General features: G+C 51.0%; 1 protein-coding gene across 1 annotated transcript; it reads left to right on the forward strand.

Moving 5' to 3' along the window:
- The first annotated feature begins 16,326 nt into the window (after positions 1 to 16,326).
- Positions 16,327 to 18,066, forward strand: LOC125553350. The gene is made up of 2 exons (XM_048717146.1): positions 16,327 to 17,318; positions 17,421 to 18,066. Exons 1-2 carry the CDS (start codon positions 16,344 to 16,346, stop codon positions 17,802 to 17,804), a joined length of 1,359 nt encoding a protein of 452 aa, XP_048573103.1. The 5' UTR covers positions 16,327 to 16,343; the 3' UTR covers positions 17,805 to 18,066.
- Positions 18,067 to 19,884: the final 1,818 nt, after the last annotated feature.

Below are 19,884 nucleotides of genomic sequence, written 5' to 3' on the forward strand. Positions count from 1 at the left end.
TTTTGGATACCGCTCATGAAAAGAAACCGAATTCTAAAATCAAATGAATTTCACCTTCTATGTGTGTGCTTGAACAAGATTTTTCCTACTCATATATGCTTAGTTGAAAGAAACCGTAGCTTTGGCATACCAAGCTCTAAGTTGCCAACTGTTTTAATGCACAAAGTAATAAAAACAAATCTGTCATTGTGTCGGCTCTTGTTTCATACTACTAGTTCATACACCATGAGAAAGTTCAACCACACCAACCAATGCCCAGCCAAACTAGATTCAACTCAGAGCAGGCAGCCTGCCTGTCTAAACAATAAGCATCTTCCCTTTTTTTTACCGAGAATTTTTTGATCTATTCATATTCAATCATACCAATACAATGAACCCCAAAGTTAATAAAGACTACAATCAGGTTCATTGACCATCTAGTAATGACTACAAGCACTGGGGCGAGCCGAAGGCGAGGAGCGCCATCATCATCGTCACTTCCTCATGGGAGTCGGGCAAACGTTGTTGTGGTTGTGCTATGTCCACAAAGGACCACCGATGAAGAGCGTTGTAAATCGGAAGGATCAAATGTGTCACCATACAGACGAAAACTAGATCCAAATAGATCCACCGAAGACAAGCACCTACCGAATCTTGCAAGATCCGATGGAGACACCTCTACACGCCCTTCGATGATGCTAGACGAACCATCGGGATGGGGATCAGACATGGAAGACACCTTCCCAACCAAGACACTAAACCTATTAAAAACGAGAGCGGGGTCCCCCCCGTTGGCGCGACAGCCCAAAGGCCATTAGAGGCGATGGAGGGAGGAGGAAGAAGACTTCTCGTGGGGAGGAGGAAAGACAGGTGCTGTTGTTAACACCTACTACAATTATCTGAAACAAGATCACACGCAACTAACATATATAGCCTAAAAAGTAAAAACCCATAAACTCGTCGCGCCAACGGGAGGGACCCCGCTCTCGTTTTTAATAGGTTTAGTGTCTTGGTTGGGACTGTATAGCCTAAAAAGTAAAAACCCATAAGCTCGTCATCTACTACTTTGATCTAAGCTCCCTGGCAGAATTAATCGGCCAAATCAAAGTGAATATTGGGCAACAGAACTGGTATGGCAATGGCATGATGATTTTTCAAGCATAAGGAAATTAATCAAGGGCCCTGCATCAAGTTGTAGATAACTTCACACTGCAATCGGTCAGAACCTTGAACGAATACAATTTTATGCAGCGCCCTCTGATACAGAGACGGCCTAAAAGATAACACTAACTGAGAAGACAACCTCATTCGATCGGAGCTGTTGCCGTAATTTTGGGTCGAACACGGCCCGTTACTGGGTCCGCCCATCTGTGAGATGCTGCTAAACCAGAACTGGTGCTGTACACAGGATGATATACCCTTACCTGCCAGGAGCTGTTAATTGAATAAACTTGTTGATCAATCAGTTCCCCTTCCCATCAGCCAATTCTTGTCCTTCCTAAGAAATATGTGATGAAGCTATGCATCTAGGGTAGGGGCACGGACCTGTTCTAAGAGCCCTGCCCAAGGACGTCTTTAGAAGAAGTCATCTTTCAATCGACTTGAAGGTACCCACTCGACGGGTTCAAGACACTCGACCACGAAGCCAACCACTCGATTGCCAGGAGATCTAAAGTTACTCCGCGGGCAAACGGTCGGTCATTAAATAGTCTTTATGGTCATCATAGCACTTTATTAGGGGCGTTACCAGTAACGCCCAACCTTAATGTACCTTAAAACCCTGCATTACTGAGGACAGGAGAGGGCTAGCGAACTCTATATAAGCCACCCCCTCCTCAGTAGCAAGGGTTCGCACCCCTGTAATTCATACACGCATAATCCAGTCGACCGCCTCCGGGCTCCGAGACGTAGGGTTATTACTTCTTCCGAGAAGGGCCTGAACTCGTAAACCTTGCGTGCTTACAACTTCCCCACAGCTAAGATCTTGCCTCTCCATACTTACCCCCTACATCACTGTCAGAGCTAGAACCACGACAGTTGGCGCCCACCGTGGGGCCGGAATATTAGCGCCTAGTTGGGGAAGTTGCGATTTTTCCGATCCCTTTAATCATGGTTTCGTGCGGAGTTTTGGTGGAGGGCCACGAGATCCGTCTCGGCGCGCTCACGTTCATCGCCGACGACTCCGCTTGGCTTCAGGAGGCACCACTCGACATCGACGCGCTCCCCGTCCGCGGTGCGATGCACTTCCGCGCATGCGTTCGTGGCGTCCTCCTGTGGCAGCCGTCAACCCAGTATCGGTCGGCCCCCGTGTCGTCTCCCCGCCCTGTCTCCCACCAGCGCAAGCGCTCCGGTCGGTCGAGACTTCGGAGGTGGGTGAGGCATGCCGTGGCTCGCCAGTCGGCCGCTCCACAAGTCGCGGCAATCGAGCCCGACGAATCCCTCTACGGCCTGTTCGACTAGCTCCGCGGAGACCGCATCCGAGTGCGACAGCAGCGACCCAGCAGCTGAGGTTCTGGCGGTCGATGGAACGCACAGTCCTCCCGGTTTCCCTCGCGCTGATGGAGGCGCAGGTGGAGGCGACCCGTCGCATCCCCACGATGAGTATCTCCCCGAACCTCTCACGTCATTGCAGCGAGAGGAGCTTCGCCGCCGGAACATGGACGCACTCCGCACTCCTATCATCGGAGAGACCCCCGAGGCCCGGGCCTTGGAGGACGCGCGCTTGGCTAACTTGGCCGAGCGCACTCGACTGGAGAATCTCCAGCGAATACTCGACGAGCAAGCGCGTCAGCGAGCTCCCGAGTCCAGTCGACGTCAGCTCATCCCGCCGACGCAGGTATATCGAACCCCAGTTCAGAATTTGGCAGTCGCGGCCCGTATAGCAGAATCAATTCAGCCCTCCCAGTCAGAGGCTGGCAGGGGCTTGTTGCAGATCAGAGCATTGCTCCGGGCAGCGGGAAACCAGAATTCCGCTATTTCTCAATCGCGGAATAGGATCCACAGTCGATCCGTTGCAACGGATACAGTCCAGTCGGCTCACAGCCCGAGATCGCCCCCGAGGCGTGAGGGACGTGGAGACCGGCATGATCAGTACAGAAGAAATGAGCAGTATGATCACCGATTCAATCGTGATGATCAACGTCGAGTGCCAACCCCTCCCCCGAGGAGTGGGTCATATGCGCCTCGACAGCGAGATGACAGATGCCCTCATAGTGTTGGGCGGAGGATTCCAGTCGACCCCAGGGACCAGGCTTTGATGCGAGATCCATCCTCGTTCAAGGTTTGGTTGATAGGAACAGAGCTCACCGAGAAGGCCACGACAGAGATGCGTCTGCCAGCAGCAGAGTACATGTCTCGGGGCCAGAGTGTTTCAGTCGAGCCATCAAAGCCGCAGTGATTCCTCCCAACTTCAGGTTGGCGACTGGAGTCAGCAAGTTCACCGGTGAATCTAAACCTGACACTTGGCTCGAAGATTACCGAGTGGCTGTACAGATTGGCGGTGGCAATGATGAGGTGGCTATGAAGCATTTGCCTCTCATGTTAGAGGGCTCAGCCAGAGCGTGGCTAAATCAGTTGGCGCCCAGCAGCATCTACACTTGGGAGGACCTCTCCCGAGTGTTTGTCACAACCTTTGAGGGGACATGCAAGCGACCCGCAGGCCTTACAAAATTGCGGTCTTGCGTGCAGAAACCGAATGGAACTCTGAGGGATTACATCCAGAGATGGATCACATTGCATCACACAGTTGAGAATGTGCCAGACCATCAAGCAGTTTGTGCCTTTAAGGAAGGCTTTAAGTACAGAGAATTGAATCTGAAGTTCGGTCGAACTGAAGAGATGTCTCTGAATCGGATGATGGAGATTGCCACCAAATACGCTAATGGCGAAGACGAAGATCGACTCCGGAGTGGCAAGCACAAGGAAGTCGCCCAAGAAACCGGAGGAAACTCCAGTCAGAAACAGAAGCGGAAGGCCGAGCCAGCCGCCCCTGGGGAGGCCCTGGCCGTAACCCAGGGAAAATTCAAGGGAAAACCCAAGGGGCCCTGAAAGCCCAAGAAAGTCAAGGATCAAGATGGAAATGATGTTTTGGATCTGCCATGTCACATCCACACCAAGAAAGATGAAAAGGGTAATTTTATTTACCCAAGGCATACCACTCGACAGTGCCGGCTCCTGATCCAGCAGTTTCAGGGCAAGCAGTCCAAAGATAAGGAAAAAGAGTCGGACAGAGTTGAGGACAAGGAAGATAGTGACGATGGATACCCCCAAGTCAATTCCACCCTGATGATTTTTGCTGATGTCGAAAGCAAAAGTCGACTGAAAGTCATTAATCGTGAGGTGAATTTGGTTGCTCCGGCAACACCCAGTTATCTGAAGTGGTCTCAGACTGCCATCACATTCGACCAGTCTGATCACCCTACGCACATTGCCACCCCTGGGAGGCAAGCTTTGGTGGTCGACCCAGTTGTCGAAGGCACTCGACTGACCAAAGTCCCGATGGATGGCGGCAGTGGCCTGAACATACTATACGCAGAAACATTGAAAGGGATGGGCATTCCGATGTCCAGGCTCAGAACCAGTAACATGAGCTTCCACGGAGTCATTCCCGGGAAGAAAGCCGAATCACTCGGCCAGATTGCTCTTATGTGATTTTCGGTGATTCAAAGAATTACCGCAAGGAAAAGTTGACATTCGAGGTTGTGGACTTCCAAAGTTCTTATCATGCCATTTTGGGCAGGCCAGCTTATGCACGCTTCATGGCTCGACCGTGTTACGTGTATCTCAAACTGAAGATGCCTGGCCCTAGAGGTGTGATCACTGTTACAGGCAACCGAAAGAAAGCATAAGAGTGTTTCCAGAAAGGCTCAAAGATCGCTGATGCTCAGATGGCAGTGGTCGAGCTACAAGAGTACCAGAAGACTGCCGATCCGAGTGAATTGCTACGAGCCAAGAAGCTTGCTTTAGAATTAGCTTTTCAGTCGTCCGGTGAAACAAAGCCAGCCCACATTCACCCGACCGACCCCAGTGCTGCCCCGACTCACATCTCAACGACGCTCGACTCCAAATAGGAAGAAGCGCTCATCCAGTTCCTCCGTGAGAACTGGGACATCTTCGCATGGAAGCCTTCTGACATGCCTGGAGTTCCCAGAGGGCTGGCTGAGCACCGTCTACGAGTCGACCCAAAATTCAAGCCTGTGAAAGAACATCTTCGACGGTCCGCCGTCCAGAAGAGGAAAGCTATTGGCGAGGAGGTGGCTCGGCTCTTAGCAGCGGAGTTCATCCGAGAGATTTACCACTCCGAGTGGCTCGCCAATGTTGTCATTGTCCCCAAGAAGGACAAGTCACTTCGCATGTGCATTGATTTTAAACATATCAATCGGGCCTGCCCGAAAGATCATTTTCCTCTCCCTCGCATCGACCAAATAGTCGACTCGACCGCGGGGTGCGAGCAATTGTCTTTTCTAGACGCCTATTCTGGGTACCATCAGATCCGTCTGTATGGACCCGACGAGATCAAAACGGCTTTCATCACTCCATTCGGATGCTTCTGTTATGTCACCATGCCATTCGTCCTCAAGAATGCCGGAGCCACGTTCATGAGGATGATTCAGAAGTGTTTACTCACTCAAATCAGTCGGAATGTGGAGGCATACATGGACAATATTGTGGTTAAGTCACGGAAAGGTTCCGACTTGCGGACTGACCTTGCTGAAACCTTTGCCAACCTCAGGAGGTATGATATCAAACTCAATCCATCAAAGTGCACATTCGGAGTTCCAGGTGGAAAGTTACTCGGTTTTCTCGTTTCCGAACGGGGAATCGACGCCAATCCTGAAAAAGTTGGTACCATACTCCGGATGAAGCGTCCTGTGCGTGTGCACGATGTCCAAAAGCTTACAGACTGCTTGGCCGCTCTAAGTCGATTCATTTCTCGTCTTGCTGAAAAGGCGTTGCCTCTTTACCCACTGATGAAGAAGTCTGACAAGTTCGACTGGACTCCAGAAGCTGATGCAGCATTTGCAGAGCTCAAAACTCTGCTCTCCACCCAGCTGGTGCTTGCTGCCCCAATCAGTAAAGAGCCTCTGCTGCTTTACATTGCAGGCACAGGACAAGTTGTCAGTATAGTACTTACGGTCGAGCGGGAAGAAGAAGGAAAGGCCTTCAGAGTTTAGCGCCCAGTATATTATGTGTCTGAAGTTTTGACACCTTCAAAGCAAAGATATCCTCATTACCAGAAGCTCGTGTATGGGATTTATATGACCACGAAGAAGGTTGCACATTACTTCTCTGACCACTCCATTACAGTCGTCAGCGACGCCCCACTGTCAGAGATTCTGCATAACAGAGATGCAACTGGTCGAGTGGCCAAGTGGGCGATTGAACTCCTTCCCTTAGATATCAAGTTTGAAGCAAAGAAGGCTATCAAGTCCCAAGCAATCGCAGATTTCGTCGCCGAGTGGATTGAACAGCAACTTCCGACTCAAATTCACTCGGAGCACTGGACCATGTTCTTCGATGGATCTAAGATGCTGAATGGTTCCGGTGCTGGGGTAGTATTAGTCTCCCCCCAAGGAGATAAGCTCAGATACGTTCTTCAGATTCACTTCGATTCCTCCAATAATGAAGCAGAATATGAAGCACTGTTGTATGGGTTGCGCATGGCCATTTCACTCGGCGTCCGTCGCCTCATGGTCTATGGCGACTCGGATTTGGTGGTTAATCAAGTAATGAAGGAGTGGGACGTCAGAAGTCCGGCAATGACTAGTTATTGCAATGCAGTGAGAAAGTTAGAAAAGAAATTCGAGGGGTTAGAGCTTCATCACATCCCCCGACTAAAAAATCAGGCGGCTGACGATTTGGCAAAGATAGGCTCCAAGAGAGAAGCCATCCCCAGCAATGTGTTCCTGGAGCACATCCACTCGCCGTCAGTCCAAGAAGATCATTTTACAGAAGAAGCCCCGCAGCCGAAAAGTGCCACAGATCCAACTGAAGTCGAGATCCCTGCTGTGGTCGACCTAATCATGGAAGTCTTTGCAATCACTCCCGACTAGACGATACCGTACATCGCGTATATCCTAAGGAAAGAACTCCCGGAGGACGAGGAAGAGGCTCGACAGATCGTCCGCCGATCCAAGGCCTTCACAGTCATAAAGGGACAGTTGTATAGAGAAAGCGCGACTGGAATCGGTCAGAAGTGCATAACACCAGAAGAAGGTCAGATAATCCTTGATGATATCCACTCGGGGACCTGTGGTCACCATGCGTCTTCTCGGACCATTGTGGCTAAAGCATACCGAGCGGGATTTTACTGGCCAAGAGCAAATGAGATGGCAAAGGAGATAGTCGACAAGTGTGGAGGGTGCCAGTTCTACTCCAACATGTCACACAAGCCTGCATCAGCCCTGAAGACCATTCCACTCGTCTGGCCCTTTGCTGTTTGGGGACTGGACATGGTTGGCCCACTGAGAACAGGCAGGAGCGGTTTCACACATGTGCTCGTGGCAGTCGACAAGTTTACCAAATGGATTGAAGCTAAGCCTATCAAGAATCTTGATGCTTGCACTGCTATTAGTTTCGTCAGGGGGTTAACATTCAGATATGGAGTCCCACATAGCATCATCACTGACAATGGATCAAACATTGATTCGGACAAATTTAGAGCTTTTTGTGCCTCACAAGGCACACGAGTCGACTACGCATCGGTCGTCCATCCCCAGTCGAATGGACAAGCTGAGAGAGCAAATGGTCTGATTCTCAAAGGACTAAACCCTCGACTGATGCGTGATCTCAAGCACGCGACAGGTGCTTGGGTCGATGAGCTTCCGTCAGTTCTGTGGGGATTGAGGACCACCCCGAACCGGTCGACTGGAAGAACTCCATTCTTTCTGGTTTATGAAGCTGAAGCAGTTCTGCCGAGTGATCTTCTTCACAACGCGCCCCGAGTCGAACTTTATACCGAAGATGAAGCAGAACAAGCCCGGCAAGACGTAGTCGACCTCCTAGAAGAAGAGAGGGAGATGGCCATGATCAGGTCGACCATTTATTAGCAAGACTTGCGTCGATTCCACGCCAGAAGTGTGAAGAGTCGAGCCTTCCAAGAAGGAGATTTGGTCCTCCGAGTGGATCAACAGAAACCACACAAGCTTGCTCCTACTTGGGAAGGCCCCTTCATCATCACCAGAGTCCTCCACAATGGAGCGTATCACCTCTACAATGTTGATCGCCAGATCGACGAGCCGCGAGCTTGGAATGCGGAACTGCTCCGCCCCTTTTACACTTGAGTTCTCCCTCAGACGAGATGTAATAAGAAAACTTCTGCAGTTCATTTTTATAAAAGACAAGAGTGTTCCAATAATTGCTGTCACTTTTGTTTGCATACGAAATCCCCCAGTGGGTGACTTAGCTACGAATCCGTTTCGCCTAAGTTTGAAAAATCCTACCGAGTGGAGAGCAAACCTCCCACTCGGGGGCTTAGCTGCAGCCCAGTGCTCGCCTAAGTGTTTAAAAATCCTACCGAGTGGAGAGCAAACCTCCCACTCGGGGGCTTAGCTGCATCCCAGTGCTCGCCTAAGTGTTTAAAAATCCTACCGAGTGGCAAGCAAACCTCCCACTCAGAGGCTTAGCTGCAGCCCAGTGCTCGCCTAAGTGTTTAAAAATCCTACCGAGTGGCGAGCAAACCTTCCACTCGGGGGCTTAGTTGCAGCCCAGTGCTCGCCTAAGTGTTTAAAAATCCTACCGAGTGGAGAGAAAACCTCCCACTCGGGGGCTTAGCTGCAGCCCAGTGCTCGCCTAAGTGTTTAAAAATCCTACCGAGTGGAGAGCAAACCTCCCACTCGGGGGCTTAGCTGCAGCCCAGTGCTTGCCTAAGTGTTTAAAAATCCTACCGAGTGATAGCAAACCTCCCACTCAGGGGCTTAGCTGCAGCCCAGTGCTCGCCTAAGTGTTTAAAAATCCTACCGAGTGGCGAGCCAGACTCCCACTCGGGGGCTTAGCTGCAACCCAGTGCTCGCCTAAGTGTTTAAAAAATCCTACCGAGTGGCGAGCCAGACTCCCACTCGGGGGCTTAGCTGCAGCCCAGTGCTCGCCTAAGTGTTTAAAAATCCTACCGAGTGGCGAGCCAGACTCCCACTCGGGGGCTTAACTGGAGCCCAGTGCTCGCCTAAGTGTTTAAAAATCCTATCGAGTGGCGAGCCAGACTCCCACTTGGGGGCTTAGCTGCAGCCCAGTGCTCGCCTAAGTGTTTAAAAATCCTACCGAGTGGCGAGCAAACCTCCCACTCGGGGGCTTAGCTGCAGCCCAGTGATCGCCTAAGTGCTTAAAAATCCTACCGAGTGGCGAGCCAGACTCCCACTCGGGGGCTTAGCTGCAGCCCAGTGCTCGCCTAAGTGTTTAAAAATCCTACCGAGTAAGAGCGAACCTCTCACTCGGGGGTTTAGCTGCAGCCCAGTGCTCATCTAAGTACAGGGCACAACCCAATCCGCAAGGACGACGAGGCGCAAGTCGACTGCTACCTTCTCCTTCGGAGTTACGCCACAAATACAAGGTTATTCCGAGTGAAGATCAAGTTCCACTCGACGGATCAAACCATGAAGATATTCAACGAGAAATCAAGTTCAGATAAGGCCTAAAGGTCCCAGACCTCAGATCAAAGTACTCAAGCCCTCGGCTCGACAGAGTTTAACGGTTACAAATCCACTCGGCATTCCGAGGCAAATTTAAAGCGAAGCATAAAAGTTTTTATTCCTCAAGCGGAGGGCTGGAAGGGGCGACGAACTCGTCCAAGTCGATCCCGTCTGCAATACGGGTAGCAGCAGCGATGAAAGTCTCCATGAAGTCTTGAAAGCTGTGCTTCCTGGTATTGGAAACTTGAATGGCGGCCAGCTTCTCTTCTCGTGCCTCCTTGCAATGGACGCGGACCAGAGACAGAGCGACATCAGCACCACATCTAGCAGAAGATTTCTTCCATTCCGCCACTCGACCTGGGACCTCATTAAGTCGAGCCATCAGGGACTCGAGGTCGTTCTGAAGCGTCGTCCCAGGCCAGAGTGATGTGTCGATCCGTGACATCGCAACCTTTAGCCGGGCGAGATAGTCAACGATGCTGGTAACACGAGACTCGAGTCGGAGCACGTTCATAGCAGCCTCGTCCTTCACGAGAGAATTGGCGGGATCCAAGCCTGGCTTCACTCGACTGGTTTCCTCTTCGAAGCTCTGGCAGAACTCTGCGAACATGATTCAAGAATAAGACAGTGACCCTACTCGGGCTTGGTAACTGGAAGACAGTCGGGTCGGAGTAACTACCTTCGAGCATGACGAACAGCTTCTTGGCGATTCCACCAAGATAAGCCTCCAGATCGTTCACCTTTCCCGCCAGCTCACCCGCCTTGTCGTGCAGAACCATCTTGTCGTTCTTCAGTCGGCTGACCTCTTGATTGGCTATCTCGAGAGCAGCTTTCAGTCTGGAGTTCTCCTGCTCAAGAGTTCCGACCGAAGCCAGTTTCTCTTCTGCAAGCTTCGTTTTGCTCAAGGCCTCCTTCTGCACTTCGGCAAGATCTCGGTCCTTCTTCTTTAGAGCTTCCTCCAGTTTATCTACAGAACGTCGAGAGAGCTCAGAATCAAGAACGGGCAAGAAAGAAAAGTCACTCGTCAAGAATGAGAAACCTCGCCAGCCATACCTTTTGTTTCTTCTTGCGCCTTCTGCAGGTTCTGTTGAGCAAGCTTCAAGTCAAGGTCGAGTTGGGTCTGTTTGTTCTCCAACTCATTATAGAGAGCCACAAGTCCACAGGATTTCTGCAAAAATCAGTCGACAGAGGTCCAAGATAAGTTGCTTCCAAGTAACCAAGAGACAATGATGGCACTTCTAAGACTACATACGAATCAAAAACATTCAACAGTAGTCTCGGGGACTACACCCAGTGGGTGCACTCAGCGTGCCCCCACTGGTTTTTGCAAAAAAAAAAGAAAAAAAAAAAAGAAAATCGACTGCCCGCAGTCGACCGGATACAGTTTCATTCGACATGGCCTGACCAGACCGAGTGAAGAAGTACAACTACTGCAACACAATATAAAGACTACAGTCGACTGCCAGCAGTCCACCGTAGTCTCGGGGACTACACCCAGTGGGTGCACTAAGCGTGCCCCCACTCGTCAAAGACTTAACAGACACACCCAGTGGGTGTACAGATTTAAAGATTTTCAGGAAAGGGATTCTTCAGACAGCATACCCTAACAGAACAAGCAGTGAATCGACTGACCTGGACGTTACTCTGAAGGGCTGAACTCGCGTCATAAGCTGCTTGGCTAGCTTCTCGAACCACCTTGACCTGCTCCATCATGATCCCTGCCTGGCGTACAGCTTCCTTAGCTGCATCCACTTGGTCCTCAGGGACGTGGTGTGTGGCGAAGACCGAAGGCGGATCCGCAGTCGACGTCGAGGGCCGCACACTCGTCAGAGGAATGGCGAAAGTCACAGAAGCCCGAGTGGTTTCGCCACCGTCTCGAGCTACGGCCTCAGGCGCCGGAGTGGATTGTGGAGTCTCGCCAGCCGACGCTCTCTTGTTCCGCCTGACTCTTGATGGCACTTCGTCGTCGTCGTCAGGGAGGTTAATGACATGAGAAGGAGCTACGAGAAAAATTCAGTCGACCGGAGTTATGAGAAATCATCAGTCGATTCAAGACAGAACATCAGTAATCGTACCAGGGTTGGAGGTAACAGCATCCTCCATCTCTTGATCGTCGTCCTTGGCGGAGAGCTCAGAAGTAGCAGCACTGCAAATCTCGAAAGTCAGTCAGTTGGCTCAATGAATCGACCAAGGATCTGTCCACGGTCGACAAAGGAAAACAAGTTTTATTATTACCCAGAAATGGTGGGGACAGTCATCTTCATCTTGGGCAGAGCCTTGGGCGGCTTGGACGACGTCGCGCATGGGTGCTTGGGAGCCTTTTCGGTCGGCGTAGGAGAAGAGGTCCGAGGGCGTTTCGACGACTGCCCAACAGGAGCAGTCGACTTACCACGTTCCCGCGCTGGATCGTGTGTAAGCTTGGATCGCCTCTCCGAGCGGGGAGGTTCAACCTCCTCCTCCTCCTCTTCGCTGGAGTCGACGTTGTCGTCTCCCTCTCCTTCGCCATCAGATTCCCACTCGCCTTGTTCGTCTCCACTCTCACCTCCGCTCGCCTCCCCTTCCTCAGTTGGCTCCTGTGCCCCGTTGGGTGTCGAGTACATCTCAGTAGTTGCCTGGAAAACAACAGACAAGACAAAAGTCAATCGACCAATTCAAAGAAGACCAATGGAGAAAATAAGATCTCAGTCAGGAGCATAAAGTCAGACCTGGTCCACTTCGTATGTGTTGTCGAGTGGAGGAACCCTCCTGGCTCCTCGGGGGTTGTCTTTGTTTCCTGTGATGCTCGACAGCCACCCCTCCAACATCTTGTCAGTAACCTCCACCGGGTGGATCCGAGTGGTGTCTTCGAGACCCGAGTACATCCACTTCAGGTGGTCACGAGCCTGGAGCGGTTGGATGCGCCTCCGAAGGAAGACCTCCAGCAAGTCCATGCCAGTCACGCCCTCGCGGACAAGCTGAACCACTCGACCAACCAGCACTTTGACTTGGGCCTTTTCTTCCGGCGTCACTTTCAGAGGAGCAGGTTTTTGAGCTCGGTTAAGAGAGAAAGGGGGGAGCCCAGTCGACTGTCCTGGGGTCGCCTGGTCTTTACAGTAAAACCAGGTCGCCTGCCAACCACGGACCGACTCTGGGAAAGTGATAGATGGAAAAGAGCTTTTTCCCCTCATCTGGATCGCTAGGCCCCCCCACAGCTGGATCACCTGCGTCCTTTCGTCACTCGACTTGGCCCTCTTGACCGATTGGGAACGGCAAGTGAAGATGTGCTTAAAGAGTCCCCAATGGGGGCGGCAACCCAAGAAACCCTCACACAAGGAAATGAAAGCAGCAAGATACACGATAGAATTGGGAGTGAAGTGGTGGAGCTGCGCTCCGAAGAAGTTCAGAAAGCTCCGGAAAAAAGGATGAGGAGGTAGAGAAAACCCGCGATCGATATGGGTGGCGAGGAGGACACACTCACCATCACGAGGTTGGGGCTCGACTTCTCTCCCCGGGAGACGCGCAGCTTTGTGAGGAATGACTCCTCCCTCAACCATATCATCAAGATCTTCCTGCCGAATCACCGACGGCATCCAGTCGCCCTGGATCCAGCCTCTGGGCAGAGCAGTCCTTGAGGAAGATCCGCCGCGAGCGGACCTCTTCCCTTTCCCCTGTGCCACCACCTTCTTCGCGCGCTCCAGAGCGGACGTCTTGTCCTTCACCATCGTCGTCGGCAAATCTCGAACGGGCCTGCGGCGCTAGGGTGAGAGCGGGGGTGGCGGAGGACCTTGCGAAGGGAGAAAGAAAGGAGAGAGCACACTGTTTGGAAACCCCGAGCCGGCGGCTTATAAGAGGCCGCTTCCGAGTGGCTGACTGGTAGGCCCAGGCTATCCCCTCAAATCCCGCAGCAGACGCACGCGCAGTACGTGGCGAAAAAGGTGGCACGGAAATCGAGGAGCTTCTGCCTTATCACATCCGATTACTGCGGCCGCACCCGTCCCGCGCACTTCCCGAAATTCAAACCCCGCGAAATCCGCGGGTTGCAGAACAATTCGTCAGACAGAAGATCCCTTTCACACCATCGTTCGGAGCTTCACAAGCAAGGTAATTCACTCGACGAAAGGCCTGGAATGGATCAAGGCGACTGAAAGAGGTTGATGACGTCATCCGTGACGATTGATCCAAAACGAGGCACTCATGTAGCCTAAAGAATCAGTCGGAAAGATCCCCAACTCTTTCCCCGCTCTAGCCTCGATCCATTCGGGGGCTAATGATGAAGCTATGCACCTAGGGTAGGGGCACAGACCTGTCCTAAGAGCCCTGCCCAAGGACGTCTTTAGAAGAAGTCATCTTTCAATCGACTTGAAGGTACCCACTCGACGGGTTCAAGACACTCGACCACGAAGCCAACCACTCGACTGCCAGGAGATCTAAAGTCACTCCACAGGCAAACGGTCGGTCATTAAATAGTCTTTATGGTCATCATAGCACTTTATTAAGGGCGTTACCAGTAACGCCAAACCTTAATGTACCTTAAAACCCTGCATTACTGAGGATATGAGAGGGCTGGCGAACTCTATATAAGCCACCCCCTCCTCAGTAGCAAGGGTTCGCACCCCTGTAATTCATACACGCATAATCCAGTCGACCGCCTCCGGGCTCCGAGACATAGGGCTATTACTTCTTCCGAGAAGGGCCTGAACTCGTAAACCTTGCGTGCTTACAACTTCCCCACAGCTAAGATCTTGCCTCTCCATACTTACCCCCCTACATCACTGTCAGAGCTAGAACCACGACAATATGCGCTCGCTTTGTTATCTGCAAAAATATGTAGGACTCATTGCCCTTGCGCCGTGAGGAAGTTCAACTTACAGCGCAGATCCAGATTCTGCCTCCCTAAGCAATGCAAGTATCTTCTTAAACACGTACTACAATTATCTGAAACAAAGATCACATGCTTGCGCTAGCTGATGACAAAATATATGCTTGCTAGACGCTTAACCAGTGCTAGCACAAACTACAAAACATGCAAAGTCGGGGAGATCGATGAGCAAGTTAAGGATTCGAGATATATAGCGTAATTAGTACTAGCACAATCCAGAATTACGCAAAAGGATTGGTCGTATATCCATTCATTCTGGATGTACTATTCCCTCCGTCTCAAAATAAATGTTTCAAACTTAGTACAACTTTATACTAAAGGTTTAGTATAAAGTTGAGATACTTATTTCGGGACGGATGTACTACTTAACTAACCTTAAAATCAATCAATACTATGATTGACTAGACTAGAGTAGAGTACATTGTTTACTTCCCACACAACGCTTTACCTCACAGCACGCAAGAGGAGTTTACTTACCACCAGTTGGTCGATCTGCATGCAGCAAGCAGCATTGCCACCACAAAACTCATGCGTGTGTAGTTTATCCAGCTCAAGTCAACCCCTACTCCTCTGGGCTAGCTAGAATCCAAGGATCGCTTTGCTTTGCTTGCCATTCAAGCCCGGTCGATTTCCTTCCTGTCGACGAAGGGCAGCACTGGTAGCATTATGTATGTATCTATTGGAGCACTCTGAATTGTAAAAACGGTTACACTTTGCTTTGCTGCTACTCCGTCCGTAGCTGCTAGGTCTGACCAAGTCTCTCTCTATTTCGCTTTGCTGCTACTCCGGGGTGTTCATCCTTTTTACCAGTCAAACACCCTGCCCAGCTGGCCTTGATGTTCTTGGGTTCAAGTAGCTTTATTTTGTTGGTGTAAGTTGACTCTGTACTTAATTTAGCTAGTTCGGTAATAATTGAAGTAACAAGTTGTAAGTTGTAAGACAGAATAGTGAGGCAGTTTGAAAGTGTTTCCAAATAAGTGCCACTTCTATGCCATATCTTAACACATTAGCTAGGTTAAATTGACGATCAAATCTTAACACATTAAAGAAAAGTGAATCTGGATGTAAAAGAATTTGTTACTCTCAAGTGCATAATACCTCAAGTGAGATGAGTACATGCATGGCCACACAATTTTTCCTCCTAAAATGATGATAGCCCGTGGTTTATACTCCCTCCGTTCCTGAATATAAGTCTTTAAAGAGATTTCACTATAAACTATATACGGAGCAAAATGAGTGAACTTATACTCTAAAAGGCGTCTATATACATCCAAAATGTAGTCTCTATACATAGTGGAATCTCTAAAATGACTTATATTTAGGAACGAAGGGAGTAATTGGCATGATATTTCCACTGACAGCATAGTTATGTGCAGTGTACTTGTTAACTTGTCAACCAACCATTTCTTTTTCGATGAACACCCATTTAATTCATTTTTCAGAGAAACCACATCGGGGATGCAATGTCCGTGGGTACACAAAAACCATACTCGAAACAAGAAAGATCTTTAACTTGACAAGGTGTGTCCATGAGCCCTTTCAATAGTTGGGAGGGTATGGTTTAGTTGCTTGATCTAGGATCTGATTTTAGATACATACATATTTTCTTCACATTATGACTACCTCTTACAGTATATGCCAATATAAATTACGCAGTATCTAAAAGAGGTATTGTGAAGCTAGAAGTAACACGTACTCCACTAAATCCCTTTGGCCTGTGGCAACATCAAAATTTCAGTTTCAGTAGAATACACTTACAGGATAGCACTATCCAGAGAGGTCAATGTGTGATTTACCCAGTACAGACCCCCTTAAATGCATGCCCGTTGCTCGCATGCATGGGCACTCTGCTCATCACTACTTAACCTAGCTAGGCATCGCTAATGGGGGATCTCATAGACAAACACCAATCCACCATGAAGTCCTCCAGCACCAGCCCAAGCCGTCTCACGAGGAAGGTGCTCTACCTCACCCCTCCCGTCCTGCTCACCGTCTTCTTCTACCTCCACCTGGAGACCCTCACCCTCTTCTTCACCGTACAATGCGCCAGCAGGCTCGGCAATGGCGTCGACGACCGCCTCCGTGCATCGGCCACCTTCCTCCCGCTCAAGGACACCCGTGAGGGCGCCGACACATGGTTCATCAGCACCCTGAATGACACCTCCGAGCCTCCAGGCGAGGCGAGGAACCTTCAGTTTCCGTCCACGGCCTCCGCGGGCCGCCTCCTCTGCTTAGCCGCCCCCTCGCGCCGCGACGGCACCAAGAACGCCTATGCGCTGGCGTGGCCGGGCGCGCTACCCCGCGGCGCGGAGCTCCGGCCGGGCCTTGCTCTCCTGTCCGAGACCTTCTACGACCACTCCAACCTGTGGCACGGGCTCACGTCGCTGGTGCCGTTGGTGTCGTGGCATGCGAGGCGCGGGTGCGGTCCCGCTCCCGCGAGGTGGGCCTTCTTCCACCATGGCGAGGTCAGGTCGGGGATGAGCGGGTGGCTGATGTTGCTGGCCGAGGCGGCTACCGGTGCGCCGGTGGCTGTGGAGGAGTTTGGTGCTGCCCCGGTGTGCTTCGAGGAGGCCGTGGTCTTCAGGAGAAACTTGGCCGGTATGAGCACGGAGAGGCTCCTGGAGGCGTTCGACTTCATCCGGTGCAAGGCCAGGGCCAAGTGTGGTGTCGCCGACGCGTCCGGTGCCGGCAACGAAACTACAAACCTACGCGTCACCATTCTCTTCCGCACGGGCGGCCGGTCCTTCAAGGATGAGGCGGGCGTCGAGCGGGTGTTCCAGAAGGAGTGCACGCATGTGGCCGGGGCAAGCTGTGTGCTGACCGTAGCGCATTCCGACAACCTGTCCTTCTGCGATCAGGTACCTAATTTTACTGACTCAAACATCACATATACAGACGCATAGGTTTTATCGCATGTATGGTTTTCTGATTTTTTTTTCTTAATTTGGTATGGTGAGAAGGTGAGGTTGCTCAGCAGGACGGATGTGTTCATCTCGGCGCACGGGGCGCAGATGACGAACCTGGTTTTCATGGACCGGAACAGCAGCATCATGGAGTTCTATCCGATGGGGTGGAGGCAGCGGGCGGCGGGCGGACAGTTTGTGTTCCGGTGGATGGCGAGCCGCGCCGGGATGCGGCACGAGGGCTCGTGGTGGGACCCCGCCGGCGACCCGTGCCCCGACGGCAACCCGGACATTTTCAGCTGCTACAAGAACCGGCGGATCGGGATGGACGAGGCCGCCTTCTCCGAGTTTGCCACCAAGGTCTTCACCGCTAACAAGGAGCGTAAGTTGGTGAAGGCGCGACGAGGGCAAGAAGCGGGAACTAATTGCCAATGCAGCTAGCCCGCCCTCCCTCTAATCTTGTGGTAGTTAAGAACAAGAAGAGTGGAAATAACTAAATGTGCGCAGCTACTGAGACAGCCAGCCAGCCACAAATTAAAATCAGCGACGTCAAAACGTATGATGAATTTGTTAGGTTAATTAAAGGAGAAATTAACCAGGCACATGGATGATACTCCGAACACATAAAAAGCTCAAGCAATTGTGATGAGCTTGGTTATGTAAATCCTTCAGATGTATGGCATATTCATCCATCGATGGCCCATATCCGGGTTGAATCACTGAAGCTACGTACATGCCTGAATTGCTACATGAAGATGTCCATCCATCCACCGACGGGTTAAGATGTCGATCACGATAACTAATTTCTTTATAGCTACCATTCGGTTAGTGCAAATCACGCTGTTTATCCCTTGTTTGTTCTTGTTGAAGATCAATGTACCGACCGAAACCGTAACCTTCTCTGCTAATGCCATAATGTTAGAAATTTGTTTTAATTGGGCCTCGAACTGAACAGAATGTGAATCCCCCATTTTCTATGAATCCCAGCTAATCCCCAATCTTCGGAACCCAATGGGGTGGAGGCAGTGAGCGGCGGGCGGGCAGTTCGTGTTCCGGTGGATGGCGAGCCGCGCGGGGATGCGGCACGAGGCTCATGGTGGGACCCCGCTGGCGACCCTTGCCCTGATGGTAACCCAGACATTTTCAGTTGCTACAAGAACCGGCCGATCGGTATGGACAAGGCCACCCTCTCTTGAGTTTACTGCCAAGGTCTTCAGCGCTAACATGGAGCGCAAGTCGGCAAAGGCATGGCGAGGGCAAGAAGAGGGAACTAATTGCCTGTGCAGCTAGCCCGCCCTCCCTCTATTTTTGTGGTCACTAAGAACAGGCAGAGTGGAAATAACTAAATGTGCGCACAGCTAGCCAGCCACAAATTAACATGAACGGCGACAAGACGTATAATGATTTTGCTAGTAAGATATCGAGTCTCGTTGATTAAAGAAGAAATTAACCAGGCATGGATGATACTCCAATGCAGAAAAAGCTCAAGCAATTGCGATGAGCTTCATTCTCTAAATCCTTCAGATGTAGGGCATATTCATCCACTAATGGTCCATATCTAGGCTAAATCAGCGTGCATGCCTAAATTAATGTATAAAGAATTTCATCCATCCATCGACGGGATTAACATACAAACGGTGTCTGCACTCTGCAGGCATATCTTTCAGATGCTCTAGACACTACCGGACTCGCGGCCTATGCCGACGGTCCAGGGCCGTCGGCATAGGTCCTTTCCCGTCGGCATAGCCCCGTCGGCGTAGTCTTGTCAGACCGTCGGCATAGTATAGCCGGCATAGGGGCCTATGCCGACGGCCAAGCGTCAGCCGTCGGCATAGTTTAGCCATCGGCAGTGTTTTTCGCCTGACGGCAACGGACGGCGCCGTCAAAAGCGCTGACGATTCACCTATGCCGACGACAAAGCCGTCGGCATACATCTGCCACATGGCATTCCGTTGTGCCTCCTGGTGGCAGGGCTATGCCTATGGCAAAGCTGTAGGCATAGATGAAATCTATGCCGACGGCTTTGTCGTAGGCATAGCCGTGCCACGTGTCATCCCCTGGTGCCTCCTGGTGGCAGGGCTATGCCTACAGCAAAGCCGTCAGCATAGATGTGGCAAGCCCTGGCTCATCTATGGCCGTAGGCATAGTTTTTTCCCCTGTTTTCTCTTTTTCAATTCATTTGACATCATTTCAAAGCAGAATAATATGAGATTATGCAGAAATATGACAGTTCATCATCTAAACATAATCAAGTTCATCATCATCATTTAAACATAGTCAAGTTCATCATCTAAAGATCATCACCGGTGAAAGTTCATGAACATAAAAGTAGTGCAAGACATGAAACATTCATGAACATAAAAGTATGGCATGACGGCTTCATGCACGGGTATCATCATCAACATCAAGCAAGACCACCTCCGCCAAAACCACCACCGCCAAGACCACCACCGCCAAGACCACCTCCGCCAAAACCACCACCATCAAGACCACCACCGCCAAGACCACGTCCGCCAAAACC

Source organism: Triticum urartu, chromosome 4 (assembly GCF_003073215.2).
Source record: "Triticum urartu cultivar G1812 chromosome 4, Tu2.1, whole genome shotgun sequence".
NCBI lineage: Eukaryota > Viridiplantae > Streptophyta > Magnoliopsida > Poales > Poaceae > Triticum > Triticum urartu.